Source organism: Microcebus murinus, chromosome 32 (assembly GCF_040939455.1).
Source record: "Microcebus murinus isolate Inina chromosome 32, M.murinus_Inina_mat1.0, whole genome shotgun sequence".
In the NCBI taxonomy this organism is placed as follows: domain Eukaryota; kingdom Metazoa; phylum Chordata; class Mammalia; order Primates; family Cheirogaleidae; genus Microcebus; species Microcebus murinus.
The window spans coordinates 1,677,048-1,700,221 of NC_134135.1; the positions used below are offsets into that span (position 1 = coordinate 1,677,048).

At 47.5% G+C, this 23,174-nt stretch overlaps 1 protein-coding gene across 1 annotated transcript in view; it reads right to left on the reverse strand.

The window, feature by feature from the left end:
* Positions 1-412: 412 nt before the first annotated feature.
* The window catches only part of NCR1 (natural cytotoxicity triggering receptor 1), a 30,569-nt gene continuing 7,807 nt past the window's right edge, over positions 413-23,174 (reverse strand). Inside the window, exons 3-14 of the mRNA XM_075998979.1 lie at positions 21,830-22,114; positions 16,880-17,167; positions 12,901-13,114; positions 12,318-12,372; positions 6,862-7,062; positions 6,752-6,800; positions 6,303-6,578; positions 3,526-3,804; positions 3,283-3,330; positions 2,361-2,411; positions 2,016-2,220; positions 413-1,688 (exon numbers count right to left, since the gene is read on the reverse strand). Of these exons, the coding sequence (XP_075855094.1) occupies positions 2,045-2,220; positions 2,361-2,411; positions 3,283-3,330; positions 3,526-3,804; positions 6,303-6,578; positions 6,752-6,800; positions 6,862-7,062; positions 12,318-12,372; positions 12,901-13,114; positions 16,880-17,167; positions 21,830-22,114 (1,922 nt within the window). The 3' untranslated portion in view covers positions 413-1,688; positions 2,016-2,044. The remainder of the gene's footprint in view (positions 1,689-2,015; positions 2,221-2,360; positions 2,412-3,282; positions 3,331-3,525; positions 3,805-6,302; positions 6,579-6,751; positions 6,801-6,861; positions 7,063-12,317; positions 12,373-12,900; positions 13,115-16,879; positions 17,168-21,829; positions 22,115-23,174) is intronic.

Here is a 23,174-nt window from a genome sequence, read left to right on the forward strand (position 1 = left end):
TGTGGCATATGTATACCATGGAGTTCCACTCAGACACAAAAAACAATGGCGATCTAGCACCTCTTGTATTATCCTGGATGGAGCTGGAGCCCATTCTACTAAGTGAAGTATCCCAAGAATGGAAAAACAAGCACCATATGTGCTCACCAGCAAATTGATATTAACTGATCAACACTTAAGTGCACATATAGCAATAATAATAGTAATAACATTCATTGGGTGTCGGGCAGATGGGATGGGGGAGGGGAGGATGGCTATACACATGCGTAATGGGTGTGGTGCGCACCATCTGGGGGATGGACATGATTGAAGCTCTGATTTGGGTGGGGCAAAGACAATATATGTAACCTAAACACTTGTACCCCCAAAATATGCTGAAATAAAAAAAATAAAAAAACCCACTTCATGAGTGTTAAGGTTAAAATGTGCATTTATTAATGTGGCTTCCATGGCCATGATGATATGGTACAATTTTCAGTTCCCTACAGCACTAGGAATAACAGTCATTGCCATGCAATGATTAGCATATGTAGGAGCTTTTGCTGGTTTCTTGCTGTTCTTTACCTCATTAAATCATCGTGTTATCTCTTTGAAGCTGGAATTATTCCCTGATATTTAACAGAAAACTCAGATTTAGAGAATGAATATGACTTGCACGAGATGTCAGAATAATGAGAGGGGTGGGGACCCATTTAATGAGTGTGCCAGTGGGTGGCAGGTAGCCGTGCTCAAGGGGGAAAGGTCTGCTGGTGCCCAGACGGCATTTCAACACCCTTAGTTGGAAGTCTCAAGTTCCAAGCTGTGCACCAGCCCCCTTTATATTAATTTATTCCACATATATTTCCTGAGAATTCTTTTAGTAGCAGGAACTGTGAACTTAGCCACTAAACATGACATTTTTTTTTTTTTTTTTTTGAGACAGAGTCTCACTTTGTTGTCCAGGCTAGAGTGAGTGCCGTGGCGTCAGCCTAGCTCACAGCAACCTCAAACTCCTGGGCTTGAGTGATCCTTCTGCCTCAGCCTCCCGAGTAGCTGGGACTACAGGCATGCGCCACCATGCCCGGCTAATTTTTTATATATATATCAGTTGGCCAATTAATTTCTTTCTATTTATAGTAGAGACGGGGTCTCGCTCTTGCTCAGGCTGGTTTTGAACTCCTGACTTTGAGCAATCCGCCCGCCTCGGCCTCCCAAGAGCTAGGATTACAGGCGTGAGCCATAGCGCCCGGCCCTAAACATGACATTGATTTAATCCACGTGGGTTCAGAGTGGAGACAGGAACATGGATGTGTCTGCAGTATCGGGGTTCAGGTGTGTTACAGAGAAAGAACAGGTGCATTGGGCATAGAAACAAGTGGGCTTTTTTGTCAGGGTGGAGGATTTGGGGAAATTTCTGGGAGGAGGTGATATCTGTTCAGAGACCTGAAGAACAAGGCAAGGTGAGGGTAAAGAAGACTGAATCCCATGGTGCCAGGGGACAAAGGGAGTTGAGGACAGAGGGAGTTGGGGCAGAGGGAGTTGGGGACAGAGGGAAGGGAGTTGGGGCATGGTTGGATCCAGCCAGGACACGCGTAGGTGGCTGCACTGCCTGTGAACAGCTGCTTCCTCATTGTCGTTGCCACGAAGCCTCCTGAACCACTTGCTACCTGCCTGTTCTACATTGGTTGTTAATTATTTTGAATGGCATCCTGCAGAGAAAGGAAAGAAATAAAGACCAAAGTGGGAAGGAAATAATCCCATGGCCATGCTGTTAAAAAAGGAGAGAGATTTTCAGAAAAGGCCAGAAGGGTCAAAAGTATTGTTTGCAATAAATGGCCACAAAAATACAACCCAGAAAAGGGACAATGGCAATTGGCTACAGAAGACATCTAGCCTCTCTGTCCCACCTCCTGCCGCTTCCAGGACGCTGTGCCAAACCCATGCTGCTGTCCCGTGTTTCCTGCCATGAGTCCCTCCGCCTGGGTCCAACACAGAGTTCGCACAGCCCAAGGTCAAGCATCAGCTTTCAGTCCCACCTGTGGCCACTGAGGCTCTTGGTCATTCTTCAGGGTTGTGCTCTCAGCCTTCTCCTGCACTTCCCACGTGAAGCTGTTGTTCCCTCTCGGGTCCTCTTCCTGCTGAGCCAGTCTTCCACCAGGAAACACACGAGAGCCACCAGGACCAGGAAGGACAGGCCAATCGCAAGGGGATTTTGTGTGGTATGAGCCCACAGGGCAACATCTGCAGTCAGAGGAACTCGGCGATCGGTGACAGGAACCTAAGGACACCACCTCACTCCATCTACCTCCCGTCTCCTCCCGGGTCATCGGTCTTTGCCCAGCTCCTTCCTTTAGAGCCTCTGGCCCCAGCTGTTAACTTACCTCCCCGGAATCCTGTCTCTGTGGTTAAAAGGTAGGGGTCCCAAGAGTCTGGTGATGATAAGGAAAGTGAAGAAAGTAAAGAGAAGGTGATGATGTTGACCTCTTCCGTCCCGGCCTCTCCTTCCCCTGGGTGTCTCCCGTGACAGCCTACAGATTTTCCAGGTCCCACCCCCCCACTGAGCAGAGGAATGCCAATGGTTTCCAACAGCGTGGAACAGTCCAAAGACAGACCTGGGGAAGAATTCAGCTCTAGGACCAAGGAGCGTGTGTCTTTGCATCAGTCATGTCCTCTCTTTGAGCCTCATTTTCCTCATTACGTCGGCATCATTTCTCTCTCCTCACACACAAGTTCAAAGTCTTACCATTTTCTTCAAGGTCCTCAATGCGCTACCCCAGCCCCGACCCACCCGCACCCGACCTCCCTCGGCAACATCACTTTGGATCCCACCGGCCTCATGCGCTTCTTCCATCAGCCTGGTCCTTGCCCTGCCTAGGGGCACAGGCAGCGCCCCTGCTCTCTCTGGAAGCTTCCTCCTCAGACAGCCACAGGACCAACCCCCACCCTAATGCATTTGCTCAGATGCCTCCTTCCCTGTGAGGCCAGTCTGGGCAACCCTGTGTAATATTGCTACCTGCCCTCCCAATCACTTCGACCCCGTTCCACTTTGTCTTTTTCCATACCATCCTCTCCTCCTTTTGTGCTATATATTAATTCATTTATTTTCCCTGACTTTGACTCGTGGTCTGTTTCCTTCTGCTAGAATCGAAGTGTCCCAAGGACAAGGGTATTTTGTTGACTCTCAAGGCGACAGTTCATGGCACACACGATGCACTCATCGGATATTCTGAATGGAGACCACACTTGTAACGTCCCTGGGAGGCTGTGGCCCCTCCCCTGAGCTTAGAGGTACCAGTTACTCACCGGAAGAGGTGGGGTCTGTAGGCGCAAGGGTGGTGTTCCCAACGTCTCCTGGAAATAGAGATACAGAAAAAAAAGTGAGGATTTTGGGTTTCTTCTGGCCTCCCCGTCTGTCCCTATACCCTCTTCCTCGGGAGCAGCCCACTGGGCATCCAGACATGGATGTCCCTCTCACACCTTCCCCGTCACTGTCTGGGGGGCCCTTACAGCCCAGGTAGGACAGGGGTAAACCGAGGGTTTCCTCACCTGTGACCAGGAGCCTCACGGGCTCACTGGGAAAGGACCACGCGTAGTTGTTGTAAGAGCCGAAGCATCTGTATGTCCCTTGGTGGGCCCTGGTCACGGGGCCCACGGGGAACTGCGCCTGGGTGTTCCCGAGCCTGTGTTCTATGTGGCTGACTCTTCCCTCCTTGAGCAGAAAGAACAGGCTGGTTGCCGTCCCTAGACGGCAATAGAAGGTCACATTGTCTCCCGAGGTCACGGTGGGCGCGGGGTGAACCGAGAGGGTGGGCGTGTCGTACATGCCTGTGAGAGGAGGAGGGGGGCAGATGAAGGGCGTCACTATCGTGCCTCCCGCACCTGCCGCTGCTCGTGCCGTGAGGCCAGGTGTCACTCGCACGGGCTCCGTCCCTTCTACTTCCCACGTTTGTCCCGGTCAGGGACATGCCCTGCCCGGTCTCCGCTTCCACACCCAGGCCCTAAGTCTCCCAGTTCCCAGGACTGTGGGTCTGAATCTCGCTTTGGGAATTTCTCTACACTGGCGGTTTGGTCCTTGCGGGCAGCAACATCCGCGTCACCTGGGAGCTCGACAGAACTCAGGGGCGGGGCAGCCATTGGCGCTTTAAAAAAATTATTATTTATTATTGTGGTCAAATACAACGTAACATTTACCACTTAACCGTTTTTTTTTTTTTTTTTTTTTTTTTTTGAGACAGAGTCTCACTTTGTTGCCCAGGCTAGAGTGCCGTGGCATCAGCCTAGCTCACAGCAACCCCAGACTCCTGGGCTCAAGCCATCCTCCTGCCTCAGCCTCCCGAGTAGCTGGGACTACAGGCATGCGCCACCATGCCCGGCTAATTTTTTTCTATATATATTAGTTGGCCAATTAATTTCTTTCTATTTATAGTAGAGATGGGGTCTCGCTCTTGCTCAGGCTGGTTTCAAACTCCTGACCTTGAGCAATCCACCCGCCTCGGCCTCCCAGAGAGCTAGGATTACAGGCGTGAGCCACCATGTACTTAACCGTTTTTAAGGGAAAAATTTAGTGCCTTGACTATATTCACTTCATTGTACAACCATCCATCTCCAGAACTCCATTTTTTTTTTTTTTTTTTTTTTTTTGAGACAGAGTCTCGCTTTGTTGCCCAGGCTAGAGTGAGTGCCGTGGCGTCCTAGCTCACAGCAACCTCAAACTCCTGGGCTCGAGTGATCCTTCTGCCTCAGCCTCCCGGGTAGCTGGGACTACAGGCATGCGCCACCATGCCCGGCTAATTTTTTATATATATATCAGTTGGCCAATTAATTTCTTTCTATTTATAGTAGAGACGGGGTCTCGCTCTTGCTCAGGAGAACTCCATTTTTTTTAAATTTTATTTCTTTATTATTTAATTTTATTATTACTTTTAAAGACAGGGTCTTGCTGCATTGCCCAGGCTAGAGTGCAGTGGCATCATCATAGCTCTCTGAAGCCTCAGACTCCAGGCTCAAGTGATCCTCCTGCCCCAGCCTGGCTCTCCGGAGCGCTTTTCATCTTGAAGGGCTGAAACTCCTTCCCCTTGAAACACCAACTCCCCATTTCCTCCTCTCCTTACCCCTGGTGACTACCATTCTACTTTCTGTCTCTGTGGATTTGACAACTCTAGGAACCTCACAGAGTAGAATCATACAGTGCCACAATTTCACTCAGTAGAGTGTCCTCAAGGTTCATCCATTTTGCAGCATGTGTCAGAAATTCCCTCCTTTTTTAAGGCTGCATAATGTTGCATGGTGCGTGCGTACTACATTTTGTGTAGCCACTCATTCACCAGTGGACACTGGGTGGTTTCTACCTTTCGGCTGGTGTCCATGACACTGCCATGAACACGAGTGTGCCAAAGCTGGCTGTGCTCTCAGACCCTCCAGGTGACTCTAACACTTGCTTAAGTTTGAGGACCAGTTCCCTGGGCTGAGTGGAGCCGTCTGACCCAAACCAGTGATCCTTAGCCGGCTCAAAGGCTCAGAGTCGGTAGCCTCACTCCCAGAGTGCTCTGAGGGGCCATCCCAGGTCCAGAGCACCCCGTTTGTGTGGCTGAGGTCCATGTTGAAACCACGTCCCAGTTCAACATCTCTTTCTGCCCAACTTTGCTTCCCTCCTCCAGCACAGGTATTGTTGTTGAGGACACTCCTCAGTGACAGCCCTGCACACAAATATCCACCTCCTCATCTGGGTCTTGGAGAACTTGACCTAAGACGAATCTGCTCCTAAGACACAGAGATGACTCTCTGAAGATAGCCCTTGTAGGAAGTGATCGGGGTTGAATGTCTCCTCCCCGCCTCTCACTGACTCACGCAGGGTCTGAGTGGGGCTTGGAAAGGCTTAAAGGATTAATAAATGATGATCCTTTCCATGATTTGGGCTGAGGAGATGACACGGTAGCTAAAGAATGGGATAGTAGGCTGGGCACGGTGGCTCACGCCTGTAATCTCAGCACTCCGGGAGGCCGAGGTGGGAGGATCACTTGAGGTCAGGAGTTCTCGACCATCCTGAGCATGAGCGGGACCCCGTCTCTACTAAAAATAGAAAAATTAGCCGGGCATGGTGGCGCATGCCTGTGGTCCCAGCTACTTGGGAAGCTGAGGCAGGAGGATCGCTTGAGCCCAGGAGTTTGAGGTTGCTGTGAGCTAGGCTGACGCCACGGCACTCTAGCCCGGGCAACAGAGTGAGACTCTGTCTCAAAAATAAAATAAAATAAAATAAAATAAAATAAAATAAAATAAAATAAAATAAAATGAAAAAAAGAAGAGTGGGGAAACGGGGCAGTTACCTGTTACTACGAGATCCAGGAAGTCACTGGGCTCTGACCAGAGCTCCCCACTCTGATAGAAGCAGTGGTATTGCCCCGCAGTGCGTAAGGTCATGGTTGGAATTAGGAACTTGACTTTGTTCATCCCTCTAGGTGGTTTCAGTCTCTTGAAGCTTCCTTCAAAATACAGTTGGTACTCAACAGCCTCATGCGTTCCCTCGCACCAGATGGTCACCGGCTCTCCATCTGGAACCATGAAACTGGGTTTGGCCCAGATGTTGGGTTTGGAGAGAGTCTCTGGAAGGGAATCAGAGGCTGGAGCTCGAGACGAACCCCCTTCCCACCCTACTTTCCTCCCAGCTGCCAGCCGGAAACCCTCCCAGCAAGCCGGGGCCCCTGCCTGCCTCCCCTGGTGTTCTCAGGCGGGTCCGGCCCCAGAGTGACTCTGGGGCTTTGGAGGAAGGACTCACGCTTCTGGGTGCTGATCCTCTGGCTCAGACACAGCCCTGGAAGACAGCACTGGTGAGACACGTTGTGGCCCCCACCCCGCGTCCCATCTCCCTTCCGTGCAAGGACTCACCAAGGCAGAGCAGGGTGGTCGCCGCAGGAGGCATAGCACAGGCTGTGCCAGGGTAGCGCCGAGCGGCTGGGTGTGGACCGAGCCCAGCGGTCCAGGGAGCTGCACAGGATGTGGTGGGTGAGGCCCAAGGCCAATGGGGCTTTCACATTGGCTTCTTTCACAGGAAGCTTCACAGCTCTCCCTCCACCTCTGACCGTGGGCCTAAGGAAAGGGCATGGGCTCTATGACACATCTCACCACACCTGTGGTCTGACCGGCCCCTCTGACCACTATCTGCTCAGCCTGAAACCCATTTCTGGGTAAATTTCTAAATTCTTTAGTGTGAAAGGCTTGCCCAGGGCATGGGATAAATTCTTTAGTGTGAAAGGCTTGCCCAGGGCATGGGAGAGTAGATTGTCTATTTGTGATCTTCTTGTCTTCTGGTTATAGGCATTTATGGAGATAAACTTTCCTCTCAGAACTGCTTTAGCTGTGTCCCAGAGGACTTGATAACTTGTCTCTCCATTGTCGTTTTCCTCATAGAATTTTTTTATTTCTGTCTTGATTTCTTCATTTATGAAGTAATCATTTAGTAGGAGGTTGTTTAATTTCCACGTTTTTGCTTAGAAATGTGAGTTTCTGTTACGGTTGATTTCTACTTTTATTCCACTGTGATCTGAGAAGGTACATGGTACGATTTCTATTTTTTTAAATTTCTTGAGATTTATTTTGTGTCCTAGGATATGGTGAATCTTAGAGAATGTCCCGTGAGCTGATGAGAAGAACGTATATTCAGTGGATTTGGGGTAGAATGTTCTGTAAATGTCAGTCAGACCCAATTATTCTAGAGTTTTGTTCAAGTCCATTATTTATTTTCTGTTTGGAGGATCTGTCTCGTGCCATCAGTGGGGTGTTGAAATCTCCGGCGATTATGGAGTTGATATTAATCCATTTGCTTAGCTCCAGTAAGGTTTGCTTTATGAATCTGGGTGCACCTAAGTTGGGTGCATATATATTTAAAATTGTTATCTCTTCTTGTTGAACTGTGCCCTTCACCATTATATAATGACCCTCTTTGTCTTTCACTACTTTTGTTGCTTTAAAAACTAAATCGTCTGAAATTAGAACTGCCACGCCAGCCTTCTTTTGGCTTCTATTTGCTTGGAATACTGATCTCCACCCTTTTATTTTTAGTCTATATGCATCCTTGCAGGTTAGATGTGTTTCCTGAAGACAGCATATACTTGGCCTGTATTTTCTTATCCATTCAGCCAGCCTATGTCTCTTGAGTGGAGAGTTGAAGCCATTCACATTTATTGAGAGAACTGATAGGTAAGGTAGATTACTGTTCATTCTGTTGGGTTGGATGTTGTTGCTATGATTTCTGTCTTGAGCCATTGTAATATCTGGCCTTTAATCTTGGGTTTTGGTTGTTTTTATATTTGTGAATTTTTATTATGGTGTTCCGTGTGTAACACTGTTTTGAGTACTTCTTGTAGGGCTGGTCTTGTCTTGGTGAATTCTCTGAGACTCTGCTTGTCTGAGAATGTCTTTATTTCTCCTTCATATACGAAGCTTAGTTTTGCAGGGAATAAAATTCTGGGATGGGCATTGTTTTGTTTCAGAAGAGTGAGAATGGGGCCCCAGTCTCTCCTTGCTTGTAAAGTCTCAGTAGAGAAGTCTGGTGTTATTTGAATTGGCTTTCCCTTGTATGTCACTTGCTTCTTTTGTCTTACAGCTCTTCGAGGGCCTCTTTAGTTGATATTTTGGTCAGTCTGATGACTGCATGTTGTGACGTCTTCCTGTTTGCATTGAATCTCCCAGGGGTCCTCTGAGCTTCTTGTACTTGTATATCGAGATTTTGAGCAAGGCCTGGGAAATTTTCCTCTATTATATCTTCAAATAGCTTGTCCAACCCTTGAGTGTTGTCTTCTTCCCCTTTCGGTAAGCCTATGACCCTCACATTAGGTTTCTTCACATAATCCCACATCTCTTGTAGGTTTTGCTCTTTTCTCTTGTTTCTCTGCTCTCTGTGACTGTTTTATTTAGTTGGAGGGTGTTATCTTCAATCTCTGAGGTTCTTTCTTCTGTTTGATCTACCCTGTTCTTGAGATTTTCCACTGAATTTCCTAGTTCCCTGAATTGATTCTTCATTTCCAGGAGTTCGGTTAAACTTTTCTTCATTGTGTCTATTTCATTAGTGAACATTTGTTCTAGGTCCTCGAGGCTTTTTGTGGTTTCTTTGTGTTGGTTATTGAGTTGTTCTTGCAGGTTGATAAGTGTTCTTATGATCCACATACAAAATTTCTCTTCTGTCATTTTGGTTGCCTGATTTTGATTGGTGTCCATTTCTAGGGGGCTGGTGCTCTTCTTTGAGGGTGTGTTTTCAGTTTGGTTCTTCATATTTCCTGAGTTCCTTTGCTGATTTCTTCCCATGTCGATCAGTTGTTGTTTCTTTCCTGTAGGTTTTTGTTTGGGTATTCACACGCCTTGTTTAGTTTCTGAGCCGGTAGGTGGTGTCTGTGGGTGAGATTCGACCACTCCCTGTATAATGAGTCAGTAAGTGCTGTGAAAAGGCTGTGCAGGATGCTGTCCCTTTCAGTAGGTGGCGCTTGCTTGGAGGAACAGGCTATGCTGTTGTTTTTGTGTCCTGTTATCAGCTCCTGTTCCTGTAAGGAAGCACTCTTGTGCCTCAGGTGGTCGGTGGGGCCCTAGGACTTCCAGGTGTGTCCTTTTCTCCCCTCAGTGAGGGCTGGTCTAGGAGAGAGTCTGGGCGGAGCTGGGTTGGTAAGCCTGCCCTCAGGCACCACCAATGTCGTTAGCAGGGGTCAAAGTTCTGTTCTCTGCTTCCAGGAAAATCTGTCAGGGAGGGGCTGGAATGGGCCTACTCAGTCAGAGAATCTGCGTGTGGGGTGGGGCTGTCTGAGACCCGCAGTCTGGAGCGGGCCTCGCTTCTTTCCACCCTCCCCAACTCCGCAGCTACTCCTGGGCCTCTGCCAGCAGGCCAGACCACACACCACCAGGCCTCCCTGGACTGTGATGCCGGCAGGGAGGTTCCCTCCACAGGAACGCCACCTGGGCTGGGCGCACGGCCTCCTTTTGTGAGGAGGGTTGCCCTCTAGGACGCTGATCTGCCTCTGAAGGCACACACACTGCAGTATGCTGTTCACGTATATCCCTTCTGTGTCCCGGGCAATGCTAGACCTCGGTGCAGGGGATCTGGTCTGCAGGTCTGACCTCTGGGTCCCAGAGTTCAAACTGTATCCCCACCAGGGAGAGGAGTTCCGGTACCAATTCACCCATAGTGGCCCCAAGCTGGGTCTATGTCTCTCAGCGTCAGGGTCTGCACCATTTTCCTGGGATCACAGTGCCAGCAGCACCTGGGAGGGCTGTCGGGTAGGGAGCTCACAGTCTGAGTTCCCCTTATTCAGCTGTAGGGCCCCAAAAGGGAAGGTCCCGTTACCTGGAGGTGCCTCTGGCTGGTGGCTATATTGTCTCTTTGGGTAGCTGCGGGTAGGGTCGGCGTAGGGGAGAAGGAGGCAATATGGCGCCTGCCGCGCCGCTCGGGTCTGTGCACATGGAGGTGCCTGGAGGGTTTTTGGAGCTTGGTGCCACGTCCGCTACAGGCTCTCTACTAGCTGGTGGCGGCCATCTCTGCGCTGGTGTCTGCAGGTCTCTCCACCCGCTCGGGAGCCCACCAGCAGTCCCAGATGCAGGGGAGGGGAAACGGCAAATTCACCTACCCTTCCTGCTGGTCTCCGGGCTGCTCCAGCAGTCTCAGCTTCCAATTCTCCTCCGCAGCCTCATCCCATGGAGTCTCCTGGGGTCTCAGGTACCCCTCTTTCTGGCCCTCGTCCACTGTATGCTCGTCTTCTTGCTTCTTTTTTCTGATTTCTGCTAGAATCTGTCTTTTCTGCAGAGACATTTTGTCTGGCAGTGTTTCTCGTCCGCCATCTTGATCCTCCCCCCCCTTACATTTTTATAATGATATTTCCATGCACAAACTACTAGAAAGTAAAGTAAACGGTAACCAGTGAGAGAATTACATAGGGTCAGTTTAGAGTCCTTTGAGTAAAGTCTTGTAAAAATAAAGCTGGAAATATTTATAAGAAAAAAATAGGGGAAATATTTAGAAAACCATTTATATGAATGAATTTAATTTTGAACCCTTGGAAATATATATGAATATAGTAGAACATAGCACTAGTTTCTTATTTTAGCTTTGATTAAAGCCAATGTCTTAGTCTGTTTTATGCTGCTATAACAGAATGCCACAGACTAGATAATTTATAATGAACAGAAATTTATTTGGCTCATGCTCCCAGTGGCTGAGAATTCCCAGATTGAGCAGTTGCATCTGGTGAGGGCTTTCTTGCTGAGTAATAACATGGTGGAAGGCATCATATGTGGGAGTGATAGTGCTGAATTCATTCTTTATAAGGATCCCAATTTTACAATAACTAATTCCCTTTTGCAATAATAGTATTATTCCATTCATATGAGCAGAGCTCTTACGGCCTAATCACTTCGTTAAGTTCCCACCTTCCAGCACTAGGGATTAAGTTTCCAACACATGAACTTTGGGGGACACATGGAAAGAAGCCATTGCTGTTAGTGGACCTGATTGATCAGACTTTTACAGCATCATTGCCTTGTTATTCCACTCAGCAACATCCTAGCCAGCATGATATCTAGAGAGCTGTTAGATGTTCACTTTTGTTTGGCCCCCTAATACCATGCTTAGAATCAGGGTTTCTAAAAGCTTCCCTACTCTGATTGCTACCCTGGAATTTTACAGATGCCCATAATTGGACCCAACCAGCGGGAGTTACCAGGGTCAAAAGGGAGAGAAGTGGATGGTGAGATAAGATGACAGAACTTAATCTCAGAACCTAGTCTTGGATTGAAGACAAAGCTACATAGAGTTTATTTTTATTTTTTTTTTTTTTTGAGACAGAGTCTCACTTTGTTGCCCAGGCTAGAGTGAGTGCCATGGCGTCAGCCTCGCTAACAGCAACCTCAATCTCCTGGGCTCAAGCGATCCTCCTGCCTCAGCCTCCCGAGTAGCTAGGACTACAGGCATGCGCCACCATGCCCGGCTAATTTTTTGTATATATATTTTTAGTTGGTCAATTAATTTCTTTCTATTTTTGGTAGAGACAGGGTCTCGCTCAGGCTGGTTTCGAACTCCTGACCTTGAGCAATCCGCCTGCCTCGGCCTCCCAAAGTGCTAGGATTACAGGCGTGAGCCACCGCGCCCGGCCAGAGTTTATTTTTTTTAATAGGAGCCAGCATCACACTAAATAATACAAAAATGCCTTCGGGGTTCAATACAGAAGATTTATTGTTTTAAAATTGCTCATAGAATGAATGCTCCATGTTGACGAACCAGCTTCATGAAAGTGGAATCCAGATGAATGAAAAATTCCAGCCTGAAGATAAAGACTCAGCCCTCAGTGAGTTATCTACATTGCTACATTCATTTCAGAGCCTCCTACTCCTGGGGCACAGTGGAAAATCTTAAGTCCTATACTGATTAAATAATATAGACCTCTAATTATTCTGAAAACTAAATGGAAAAAATTAATTAATGGGTTGTAGTGAAACACATCAGTGTTTAAATTTTCCTTGAATGAAAACCCCAGAGAAATAGGGTTTAAGAAATAAATAGGGTAATTCCCCTATGTGCCTTTCACTCTTGTCAATTTACAGATGAACAAAACAGATACCTTAAAAATAAAGGGAGGGAGGTTACTGAATATTTTTGGCATGCATACCAATTACTTGTATTTGGTGGAGACACATTTAAAAATATGAAAATAAGAAAATTAGGGAAAAATAAAAAAGGATATAAAACACCAGGAGATAAAGATAGAAAATCACAAATACTGTTGATAAAGGTAGGCTGCAAATAGCATCAGATCCACATAAGAAAACACTATTTGATTGGTTCAAAAATGGATCCAAGCTCGTTCAGGGCCTTTTTGTCCCTAGTGTTCTCCAAGTAGCTTTGTAGAACTCCACAAGTCCTGACTCATCTCTACTTTCAGCTCCAGGTGCTACCTGTGGCCACTAGAGGTTTGTCCAAGGGTCCATTCTGTCTGGCATTTCTGTTTCCTCCAGCTTGGTTCAGCCAGGTGAGGCCAGCCTTCCTTGTGTGGCACCGTATGGCTGTGCCGGTGTTCAGCCAGTATCGCCAAGAGAGCCACAAGGACCAGTCCTGCCACGCCCATGCGGATCAGGTTCCCCACTGTGTAATCTTGGTGCATGGAGTCTAGAGACATAATTCAAAGAGATGAATGATGATTGGCCACGTTCCATTCCAGCCCAAACCCAGAGCCCTGACATGGGCACTCATTTCCCTGTTTGTTTCCCCAAATGCGTTTCCACTCGACCTCTTCCTCAACAAGCTCACGCGTTCACTAGCCCTGTACTCACCAGTCTGCCAGCTGGTGTCCACGGACAAGAAACCGTGCTTCCCAGGGGAGTCCCACAAACACAGAAGGAGGTGATTATGGGGAGGTTGGGTGTTCTCTTATGCTCTACTTACTTGGTGATTTCACTGAATGTCTAATAGTATCTCTGCAACATCTCCATATATCCAGAATCTGGAATTCCCTCTTCCACCTTCACCCCACAGAACAATACATGAAATCCAACATCTGGATTCCAATTTCTGGTTCATCAACATGGAAAGTTCATAATATGAGCAATTTTAAAACAATAAATCTTCCATATCAAACCCAGAAGGATTTTTGAATTATTTAGTGGGATGCTGACTGTTACAGAAAACCAACTCCAAATAGCTCTGGATTCATACATGACAAAGGATATAGCACTATTGGTACCTGGGAAGTATGTAGGGGAAATTCTAGGTAAATTTAGGTAAAAATTTATCTCTGCTATTGTGTGACTGTTTGCTAGACAGCACTTTTCTCTGAACCTGTTTTTTCTTTCTTTCTTTCTTTCTTTCTTTCTTTCTTTCTTTCTTTCTTTCTTTCTTTCTTTCTTTCTTTCTTTCTTTTTGTCTTGTTTTTATTTATTTATTTTTTGAGACAGAGTCTCATTCTGTTGCCCAGGCTAGAGTGCCATGGCATCAACCTAGCTCACAGCAACCTTAGATTCCTGAGGTTAAGCAATTAAATGATATGCACCTGCCTCACCCTCCCGAGTAGCTGAGACTATAGGCATGTGCCACCATGTCCAGTTAATTTTCTTCTAGATATTTCTAGTTGTCTGGCTAATTTCTTTCTATTTTTTTAGTAGAGACAGGGTCTCCCTCTTGCTCAGGCTGGTCTCAAACTACTGAGCTCAAACGATCCACTTGCCTTGGCCTCTCAGAGTGCTAGGATTACAGGCATGAGCCACCGTGCCTGGCCTTTCTTTATTTGTTATACAGACTGCGTGAGCCTGTGCTATTCTCAAGTATGTAATATAATCCAGTGAAATTACAATGCTCAGAAACCTTAGCAACTTCCTCCTGTTAAAATGTAAAATCAATTCCAAATGGATTAGAGATCTAATTGCAAAATGCAAAATATTTCAAGTTGGGAAGATGATACAGAAAAGCATCATCTTGACACTGGGATGGGAGATGATTTCTAAAACAAAATATAGTAACTATGCTAAAGGAAAAAATTAATCAATTCAACCAAATTAAATTTTAAAGTTTATGTCCATCAAAAGAAACCATGGAGAAAGTTGAAAGCATGTTTATGGCACATATAACTAATAAAGAAAGAATTAAGTATTAAAAAGAGGCTGGGCGTGGTGGCTCCTGCCTGTAATCCTGGCACTCTAGGAGGCCAAAATGGGTGGATTGTATGAGGTCAGGAGTTTGAGACCAGCCTGAGCAAGAACAAGACCCCATCTCCACTAAAATAGAAAACAAATTAGCCAGGCGTGGTGGTGAGTGCCCACAGTCCCAGCTACTCAGGAGGCTGAGGCAGGAGGATCGCCTGAGCCCAGGAGTTTGAGGTTGCCGTGAGCTAGGCTGATGCCACAGCACTCTAGCCTGGGCAACAGAGTAAGATTTTGTCTCAAAAGAAAGAAAAAAAGAATTAGAAAGGAACCTCTGATAAATCAAATCGATTAGCCAAAAACAGACTATATAAAAATGGGCAAAACTCATGAACAAGCATTTTGCAAAGAAACAAGACAAATTTTAATGTACATATCATATGTTTGCTTAACTATCAGTCAAGGAAATGTAAACTAAAGCTAAAAGGACATATCATTTCTAATTTGAGTTAAAAATATTAAAACCCTGACAAGTCACAGCAATGGTGAAGGATATGTACCAGAAGGGCCCCCATACATGGTTGGTGGGAGCACAGATTGTAAACGGTCAGGGTTGCAGGTCGTTCCTTTTTGCCAATTGATTTGATTTCTTTTTTGTTTTTCTTTTTTGGTTGGAGGAGAGAGGGGAGACAGAGTCTCACTCTGTTGCCCGGGCTAGAGTGCCATGGTGTCAGCCTAGCTCACAGCAACCTCAAACTCCTGGGCTCAAGTGATCCTCCTGCCTCAGCCTCCCAAGTAGCTGGGACTACAGGCATGCGCCACCATGCCCGGCTAATTTTTCTATATATTTTTAGTTGGTCAATTAATTTCTTTCTGTTTTTTTTATTTTTTTTAATTTTTTTTCTTTCTTTCTATTTTTTTTTAGTAGAGATGGGGTCTCACTCTTTCTCAGGCTGGTCTCAAACTCCTGAGCTCAAATGATCCACCTTCCACAGCCTCCCAGAGAGCTAGGATTACAGGTGTGAGCCACCGCACCCAACCTGATTTGATTTATAGTTGTTGAATTTTTTTTTTACTCTTTCTTTGTCAGTTATATGTGCTGTCAATTTGTCTTTCCTCTTTACCCATGGTTTCTTTTGATGGGCAAACGTTCTTATATTGAATGTGGTTGAATTTCTTTACCTTTTCCTTTGGAGTAGGTAGTTACCGTTCTCATGCTCTAGAAACCATCCCCTACCCCAGTGTCAAGATGGCCCTCTTCTGTGTCATCTTCTCAAACTCAAAACCTTGTGCATTTGGCAATTAGGTCTCTAATCCATTTGGAATTGATCTTTGTGTTTGATTTTATTTCATTCCTCCTAGGAGGATGCCAATCGTCCCTTCACCATTAATGGAGAAGACGTGTTGGGCCGTGTGACCTCGTGGTCCCCTGGCCTAACGTGACTCAGACAAGGTGAGCTTCCTGGCAAGGCGGATGTGAGCGACGACAGTGGTCACCCTGCCCAGTGATTGATAGTTGCTTTCTTCTGCCGTAACTCCGGCTTTCTCCCTCTAAGCAGAGTGGTGTATGCCAACAGTATAAAAATGGGGCTCATAATGGAGGGTTTTCTTTTTGAGACAGAATCTCACTCTATTGCCCGGGCTAGAGTGCCGTGGCATCAGCCTAGCTCACAGCAACCTCAAACTCCTGGGCTCAAGCGGTCCTCCTGCCTCAGCCTCCCTAGCAGCTGAGACAACAGGAACAAGCTATGACACCCGGCTAATCTTTGCTATTTTTAGTAGAGACGGGGTCTTGCTTTGCTCAGGCTGGTCTCCAACTCCTGACCTCAAAGGATCCTCTCACCTCAGCTGGCCAGAGTGCTAGGATTACAGGCATGAGCCACCACACCCGGCCTCATAATGGAGTTTTTAAAAGTTCTTCCTGTGAACCCCAGGGCCCAGTCAACCACTCACGGTGGATTCTAGTACTCTAGGTTGGTTTAAGGATTTCCAGGGGCAACTAAGCATGTGGAAAAGAGAGGTGCGCTGGCCTGGGCTACGTCTGGTATCTACTGTCCCAACACAGCCGCTAAACGTGCGACCGTAAATGTTGGTGCCTCCTTTCTCAGTAGACCATGTGTTTTCAAAGGACGCCGTCTGGAGAGCCCTGGAAAGGCTGTGGGTGGGTGAGGAGCCCCTCTCTCTCAGTCTCGAGTAAGTGGGTCTTTGCTACCCTATTCCTTTCAGAGCACCCCTTCACATCCCCACCTGGTGACAAGGCAGCCAGCCTGGACGCAGGGCTGGACCGCGACGCACCTACCTGTGACAACGAGCTCCAGGGCGTCACTGGGCGCTGACCACAGGTAGGGGCTGCCGCTCCTCCACCCGTAGCACCTGTAGTGCCCCGCGAAGCCGGCGTCCACAGGGCCCAGAGTGAAGTTTCCCTGGTGTCCCCCGTCTCCGTGCAGTGGCAGAGAAGCCTCCCCCTCCCTGGCCAGTGAAAACCTGTCGAATGGGGTGTGAGCCGAGCCGCACTCGAGGGAAATACTGTCTCCTGGCCTCAGCACCAGGCCCCGATCCGCAGAGAGGAAGGGTTTGTCGTACAAGCCTGAGACAGAAGAGAGGGAGCTGTTAGCAAGATTTTTTCTTTTTTTTGTGTTGTGACTTAGTTTTTATTTTTTAATTTATTTTTTATTTCAGCGTATTATGGGGGGTACAAATGTTAAGGTTACGTATATTGCCCTTGCCCCCCCCCTCTCGAGTCAGAGCTTCAAGCCTGTCCATCTCCCAGATGGTGGGCATCACGCTCATTCTTGTTTTAAAAAGTTACTTTTTCTCGCCCTGCCCCTGCCCGTTAGAGACCCTCTGTAGGCTGGTGGCCTTCCTCCTGCCCCGAGACCTCTCCCCACCCCGCCCGGCCCATCCACGCTGGCGCTGGCTTCTCGTCAGCCCCTTCTCCATCCCCACCTGCCCCTCCTGCAGCGGCGACAGCTTCTTGCCCTCCCTTTTCACCCCGCTTCCCACTCCCCTGATGACACCTGCGTGCCCTCTTGCTCTTCCCCTGCGGGCCCCACTCATCCCTGGCCTCTTCTCACAGCCGCCCCCCTTTCTCCTCCCCTTTCCTGTCCCTCCCTTTCCCTCCTCTGCCTGTCCCACTACTTTCCTCACTTCCCCTGCCTCTGCCCCTCGTCCCCTTCCCCTCTGCTCCCCAACCGTTTGTGCCCCCCCCATACTCTTCCCCAAGGCACCACCCTCTTCTCCCTGCCCTTTGGTGCCAGTCGCTTGGTTAAAACCGGTCATATTCACCTATTTTTTAGTTTTAGTTTTCTGTTTTCTCTCTCTCTCTTTTTTTTTTTTTTTTGAGTCCGAGTCTCACTCTGTTGTCCGGGCTTGAATGTCATGGTGTCAGCCTAGCTCACAGCAACCTCAAACTCCTGGGCTCAAGCGATCCTCCTGCCTCAGCCTCCCGAGTAGCTGGGACTACAGGCATGCGCCACCATGCCTGGCTAATTTTTTCTATATATTTTTAGTTGTCCAGCTAATTTCTTTCTATTTTTAGTAGAGATGGTGGTCTCACTCTTGCTCAGGCTGGTCTTGCACTCCTGACCTTGAGTGATCCTCCCACCTCGGCCTCCCAGAGTGGTAGGATTACAGGCGTGAGCCACCGCGCCCGGCCTTTTATCTATTTTTTAAATGGACAACAGAGTCCTATATATTTGTCATGTACACATGATACTTTGAAATATATATACACTGTGGAATGGCTAAATTGAGCTAATTAACATGTGCATTACCTCACACACATTTTTTTTTTTTTGTGGTGAGAACAATTGAAGTCTCCTCTTAGTAATTTTGGATTATACAGTACATTTTTATTATAATAACTATACTCATCATGTTGTACAATAGAGCTCTTGACCTTATTCCTCCCATCTAACTGAAATTTTATACCCTTTGCCCACCATCTCCCCATTCCCGCACTCCACCAGCCCCCTGTGACCGCCATTCTCCTTCTCTTTCTTTTTCTTTTTTTGAGACAGAATCTCCCTCTGTTGCCCGGGCTAGAGTGAGTGCCGTGGCGTCAGCCTAGCTCACAGCAACCTCAAACTCCTGGGCTCAAGCGATCCTCCTGCCTCAGCCTCCCGAGTAGCTGGGACTACAGGCATGTGCCACCATGCCCGGCTAATTTTTTCTATATATATCAGTTGGCCAATTAATTTCTTTCTATTTATAGTGGAGACGGGGTCTCGCTCTTGCTTAGGCTGGTTTCGAACTCCTGACCTCAAGCAATCCGCCCGCCTCGGCCTCCCAGAGTGCTGGGATTACAGGCGTGAGCCACCACGCCTGGCCTCCTTTCTCTTTCTACAAGTTCAACTTTTATAGATTCTGTATGTGAATGAGATCATGTGGTATTTGTCTTTCTGTGCCTGGCCTATTTCACTAAATATAATGTCCTCCAGGTTTATTCATGTTGACACAAATGACAGGATTTTATTTTATTTTTTTTGACTGAGTAGTATTCCATCGTGTATATATACTGCATTTGCTTTTTCCATTCATCTATTGATGGGCAGTTAGGTGGATTCTATATCTCGGTGATTGTAAATAGTGCTGCAATGAACGTAGGGTGCAGATATCTAAGATTTTTTTCTTTCTTTCCCCTTTGTCTTTGCCCCTGTGTTGAGTCTGTGCTAAGAGGAGATGAGGATCTTCTCTGCTCCAAAGGGATGGAGCTGGAAACCACAGGAGCCATACTCTGTCCTAAATTGTTGCAGACAGGTCTGAGCAAACAAGCAGTTCACGGGGCTTAGATAAGATACAATTTTCAAGAAATAAGGGCCGGGCACGGTGGCTCACGCCTATAATCCCGGCACTCTGGGAGGCTGAGGCGGGAGGATCGCTTGAGCTCAGGAGTTCGAGACCAACCTGAGCAAGAGTGGGACCCCCCCACCTCTACTAAAAAAAAAAAAAATGGAAAAAATTAGCCAGGTGTGGTGATGAGCACCAGTAGTCCCAGCTACTCGGGAGGCTGAGACAGGAGGATCTGTAGACTGGGGAGGCATGGCCTTCAGTACAGGTGAAAGCATGCTTTCCAAAGAACAAGGAGAAGGCTAGTGGTTTTATGAAGAGGAGAAATGACACGTATTGTTCTGTGAGAAATTTCGTCATCACTGATAAGTTGGCAAGCTCTGATTGGTAAGTGACCGTGGTGGACAAAACTGGTCCGAGAATCACGAGACAGTTGTGTCAGTGGTTGGCAGATAAAACTGGTTTCCGGTTACGACAGGCAGTGTCAGTTGCCAGGCTTGCAGAGAATTACACTTTTAGAGCAATTTTTTTTTTTTTTGTGCCCTGAGTGCTCCTCCCAGCCCCCGCCTGGGCTTCTTGACTCTGTCTCAGCTGGCTATGGCAAAAGTGACCCAGTTCCTATCATCACCTTTCATGGGAGGAATGGTGTCCGGACAGTCTGAGGAGCCATGTCAGGGGCTGAAGGAGGAGACACTGTGTAAAAAGAATGTCAGCAATTGAAGGACATAAAAATTCAGGGGACACTATTCTAGAAACACAATGCCCAGGCCACTCTGAGGATAGAGCTCAAATCAAGGTGGAACCTGAGCAGGGCAGCACCACGCCCCGGACCCTAGGTGTGAGCTGCATGTAGTGATCTTTTTTCCTTTCCTTTCCTTTCCTTTCCTTTCCTTTCCTTTCCTTTCCTTTCCTTTCCTTTCCTTTCCTTTCCTTTCCTTTCCTTTCCTTTCCTTTCCTTTCCTTTCCTTCCCTTCCCTTCCCTTCCCTTCCCTTCCCTTCCCTTCCCTTCCCTTCCCTTCCCTTCCCTTCCCTTCCCTTCCCTTCCCTTCCCTTCCCTTCCCTTCCCTTCCCTTCCCTTCCCTTCCCTTCCCTTCCCTTCCCTTCCCTTCCTCTCTCTCTCTCTCTCTTTCTTTCTTTCTCTCTTTCTTTTCTTTCTTTCCTTTTTTGAGACAGAGTCTCACTCTGTTGCCTGGGCTAGAGTGCTGTGGCATCAGCTTAGCTCACTACAACCTCAAATTCCTGGCTCAAGGGATCCTCCTGCCTCAGCTTCCCGAGTAGCTGGGACTACAGGTGCACGCCACAACATCCAGCTAATTTTTCTATTTTTAGTAGAGACGGGGTCTAGCTCTTGTCGAGGTTGGTTTTGAGTTCCTGACCTCAAGAGATCCTTCTGCCTCGGCTTCCCAGAGAGCTAGGACTACAGGTGTGAGCCACCGCGCCCGGCCATGTAGTGGTGGGGGTGGGGGTGGGGGTGGTGGGAGATGAGTAGCTTTACAGTGGAGAAGCCTAACCAACACGGCCCGGCCGGGCACTGGAGGCCAACATCAGCAGCACTGTTCCGTGTGGATAGAATGTTCCTTTGACATGATGAGAGGAAAGTGGCACGCTGTCTCTGTGGTCTTCCTTGCAACAACCACAGCCCAGTCTAGTCACGAGGGAAACATCGACGACTTCCAATAGTGGGCACGTTGTAAAAACCAATGGGCCAGTGCTCCTCAAAACTGCCAAAGTCGTCAGAAACAAGGAAAGGCTGAGAAACTGTGACAGCCAAGAGGGACCTCAAGAGACATGACAGCCAAATGCAATGTGAGATCCGGAACTGAATCCTGGGATGGATAAAGAACATTAGGTAAAAACCAAGGAAATCTATTAATAAATAAACTATAGACCTTAGCTGAGAACGATGTATCTATATTGGTTCATTCGTGGTGACAAAGGTACTGTACTAATAAAAAACGACAACAACAGGAGAAACAGGGTGCTGGGTACAGGGGAACTCTCTGTCGTTATCTTCTCAATGTTTTTTGTAAATCTAAATCTATTCTAAAAATAAAATCTATTAAAAATAAAGGAAAAAAAAACCCACCTGAGGGCTGGAGACACTGGATGTCCTCTTTTTTTTTTTTTGAGACAGAGTCTCACTGTGTTGCCCAGGCTAGAGTGAGTGCCGTGGCGTCAGCCTAGCTCACAGCAACCTCAACCTCCTGGGCTCAAGCGATCCTCCTGCCTCAGCCTCCCGAGTAGCTGGGACTACAGGCATGTGGCACCACGCTCGGCTAATTTTTCTATATATTTTTAGTTGACCAATTAATTTGTTTCTATTTTTAGTAGAGACGGGGTCTCACTCTTGCTCCAGCTGATTTCGAACTCCTGACCTTGAGCGATCCTCCCGCCTCGGCCTCCCAGAGAGCTAGGATTACAGGCGTGAGCCACCACGCCCGGCCTCTGAATGTCCTCTTACCTGTCACCACCAGCTCCAGGGCCTCGCTGTACTCTGACCAGCTGAACTGCTTCCTGTATCGGCACCGGTAGCGCCCTGCGGCGTCCTCATCCACGCGGCTGAGGATGAATTCGGCCTCCTTACTGATTCCCAGCTTTTTATCTACCTCCACATACGTGGAGTTTCTTAGGGTCACCAGTTTGTACAGGTAAGATTCGGGAGTTCCCCGGCACTGGATCTTCACAGAGCCGTTGCAGGGGATCACAGAGCCGGGCTCCGCAGATATGACAGGAACAGGAAAGTCTCCTGCAAGAAAATGCAGCCCAGGTTGAGGTGGGCCTCCTTGGGGAAACTCTTTCTGTCCTTCTCTGGGGGGGGGGGGGGGACTACACATAAATTAAGGCGTGAAGGACCTGTAATGCTTTCTTTTTTAAAATAGATATTTTTATACAAAAAGTTTGCCATTTTAAATATTAATTCAGTGGCATTAGTTACGTTCACTGTGTTATGCAACCATGACCATCTATTTCTAAATATTTCCACTAACCCCACACAGAAACGTAGTGAATGTTAAGCAATCATTTGCCACTCTCCTCACCCCCAGCCTCTGCTAACCTCTAATCCGCTTTCTGTCTCTGTGAGTTTGACTAGTCTAAGTGCCTCGTAGAAGCAGGATCTTAGAGTGTTTGTCTTTTTGTGTTTGACTTTTGTTTTGTCTTAGCATGATGTCTCCAAGTTTCATCTATGTTGTAGCATGTCTCAGGACTTCATTCCTTTCCTTTTCTTTTCTTTTTTTTTTTTGGAGGGTGGGGCAGAGTCTTACTCTGTCATCTGGGCTAGAGTGCCGTGGTGTCAGTCTAGCTTACAGCAACCTCAAACTCCTGGGCTCAAGTGATCCTCCTGCTTCAGCCTCCCAAGTATTTGGGACTACTGGCATGCGCCACTACGCCTGGCTAATTTTTTCTATTTTTAGTGGAGAGGGAGTCTTACTGTTGCTCAGGCTGGTCTCGAACTCCTGATCTCAAGTGATCCTCCTGCCTTGGTCTCCCAGAGTGCTAAGATTACAGGCGTGAGCCACTGTGCCCAGGCCATTCCTTTTTATTTTTTTGAGACAGAGTCTCACTTTGTTGCTCAGGCTAGAGTGAGTGCTATGGCATCAGCCTAGCTCACAGCAACCTCAATCTCCTGGGCTCAAACTATCCTACTGCCTCTGCCTCCCGATTAGCTGGGACTACAGGCATGCACCACCATGCCCGGCTAATTTTTGTATATATACATTTTAGTTGGTCAATTAGTTTCTTTCTATTTATAGTAGAGACAGGGTCTCGCTCAGGCTGATTTTGAACTCCTGACCTTGAGCAATCCA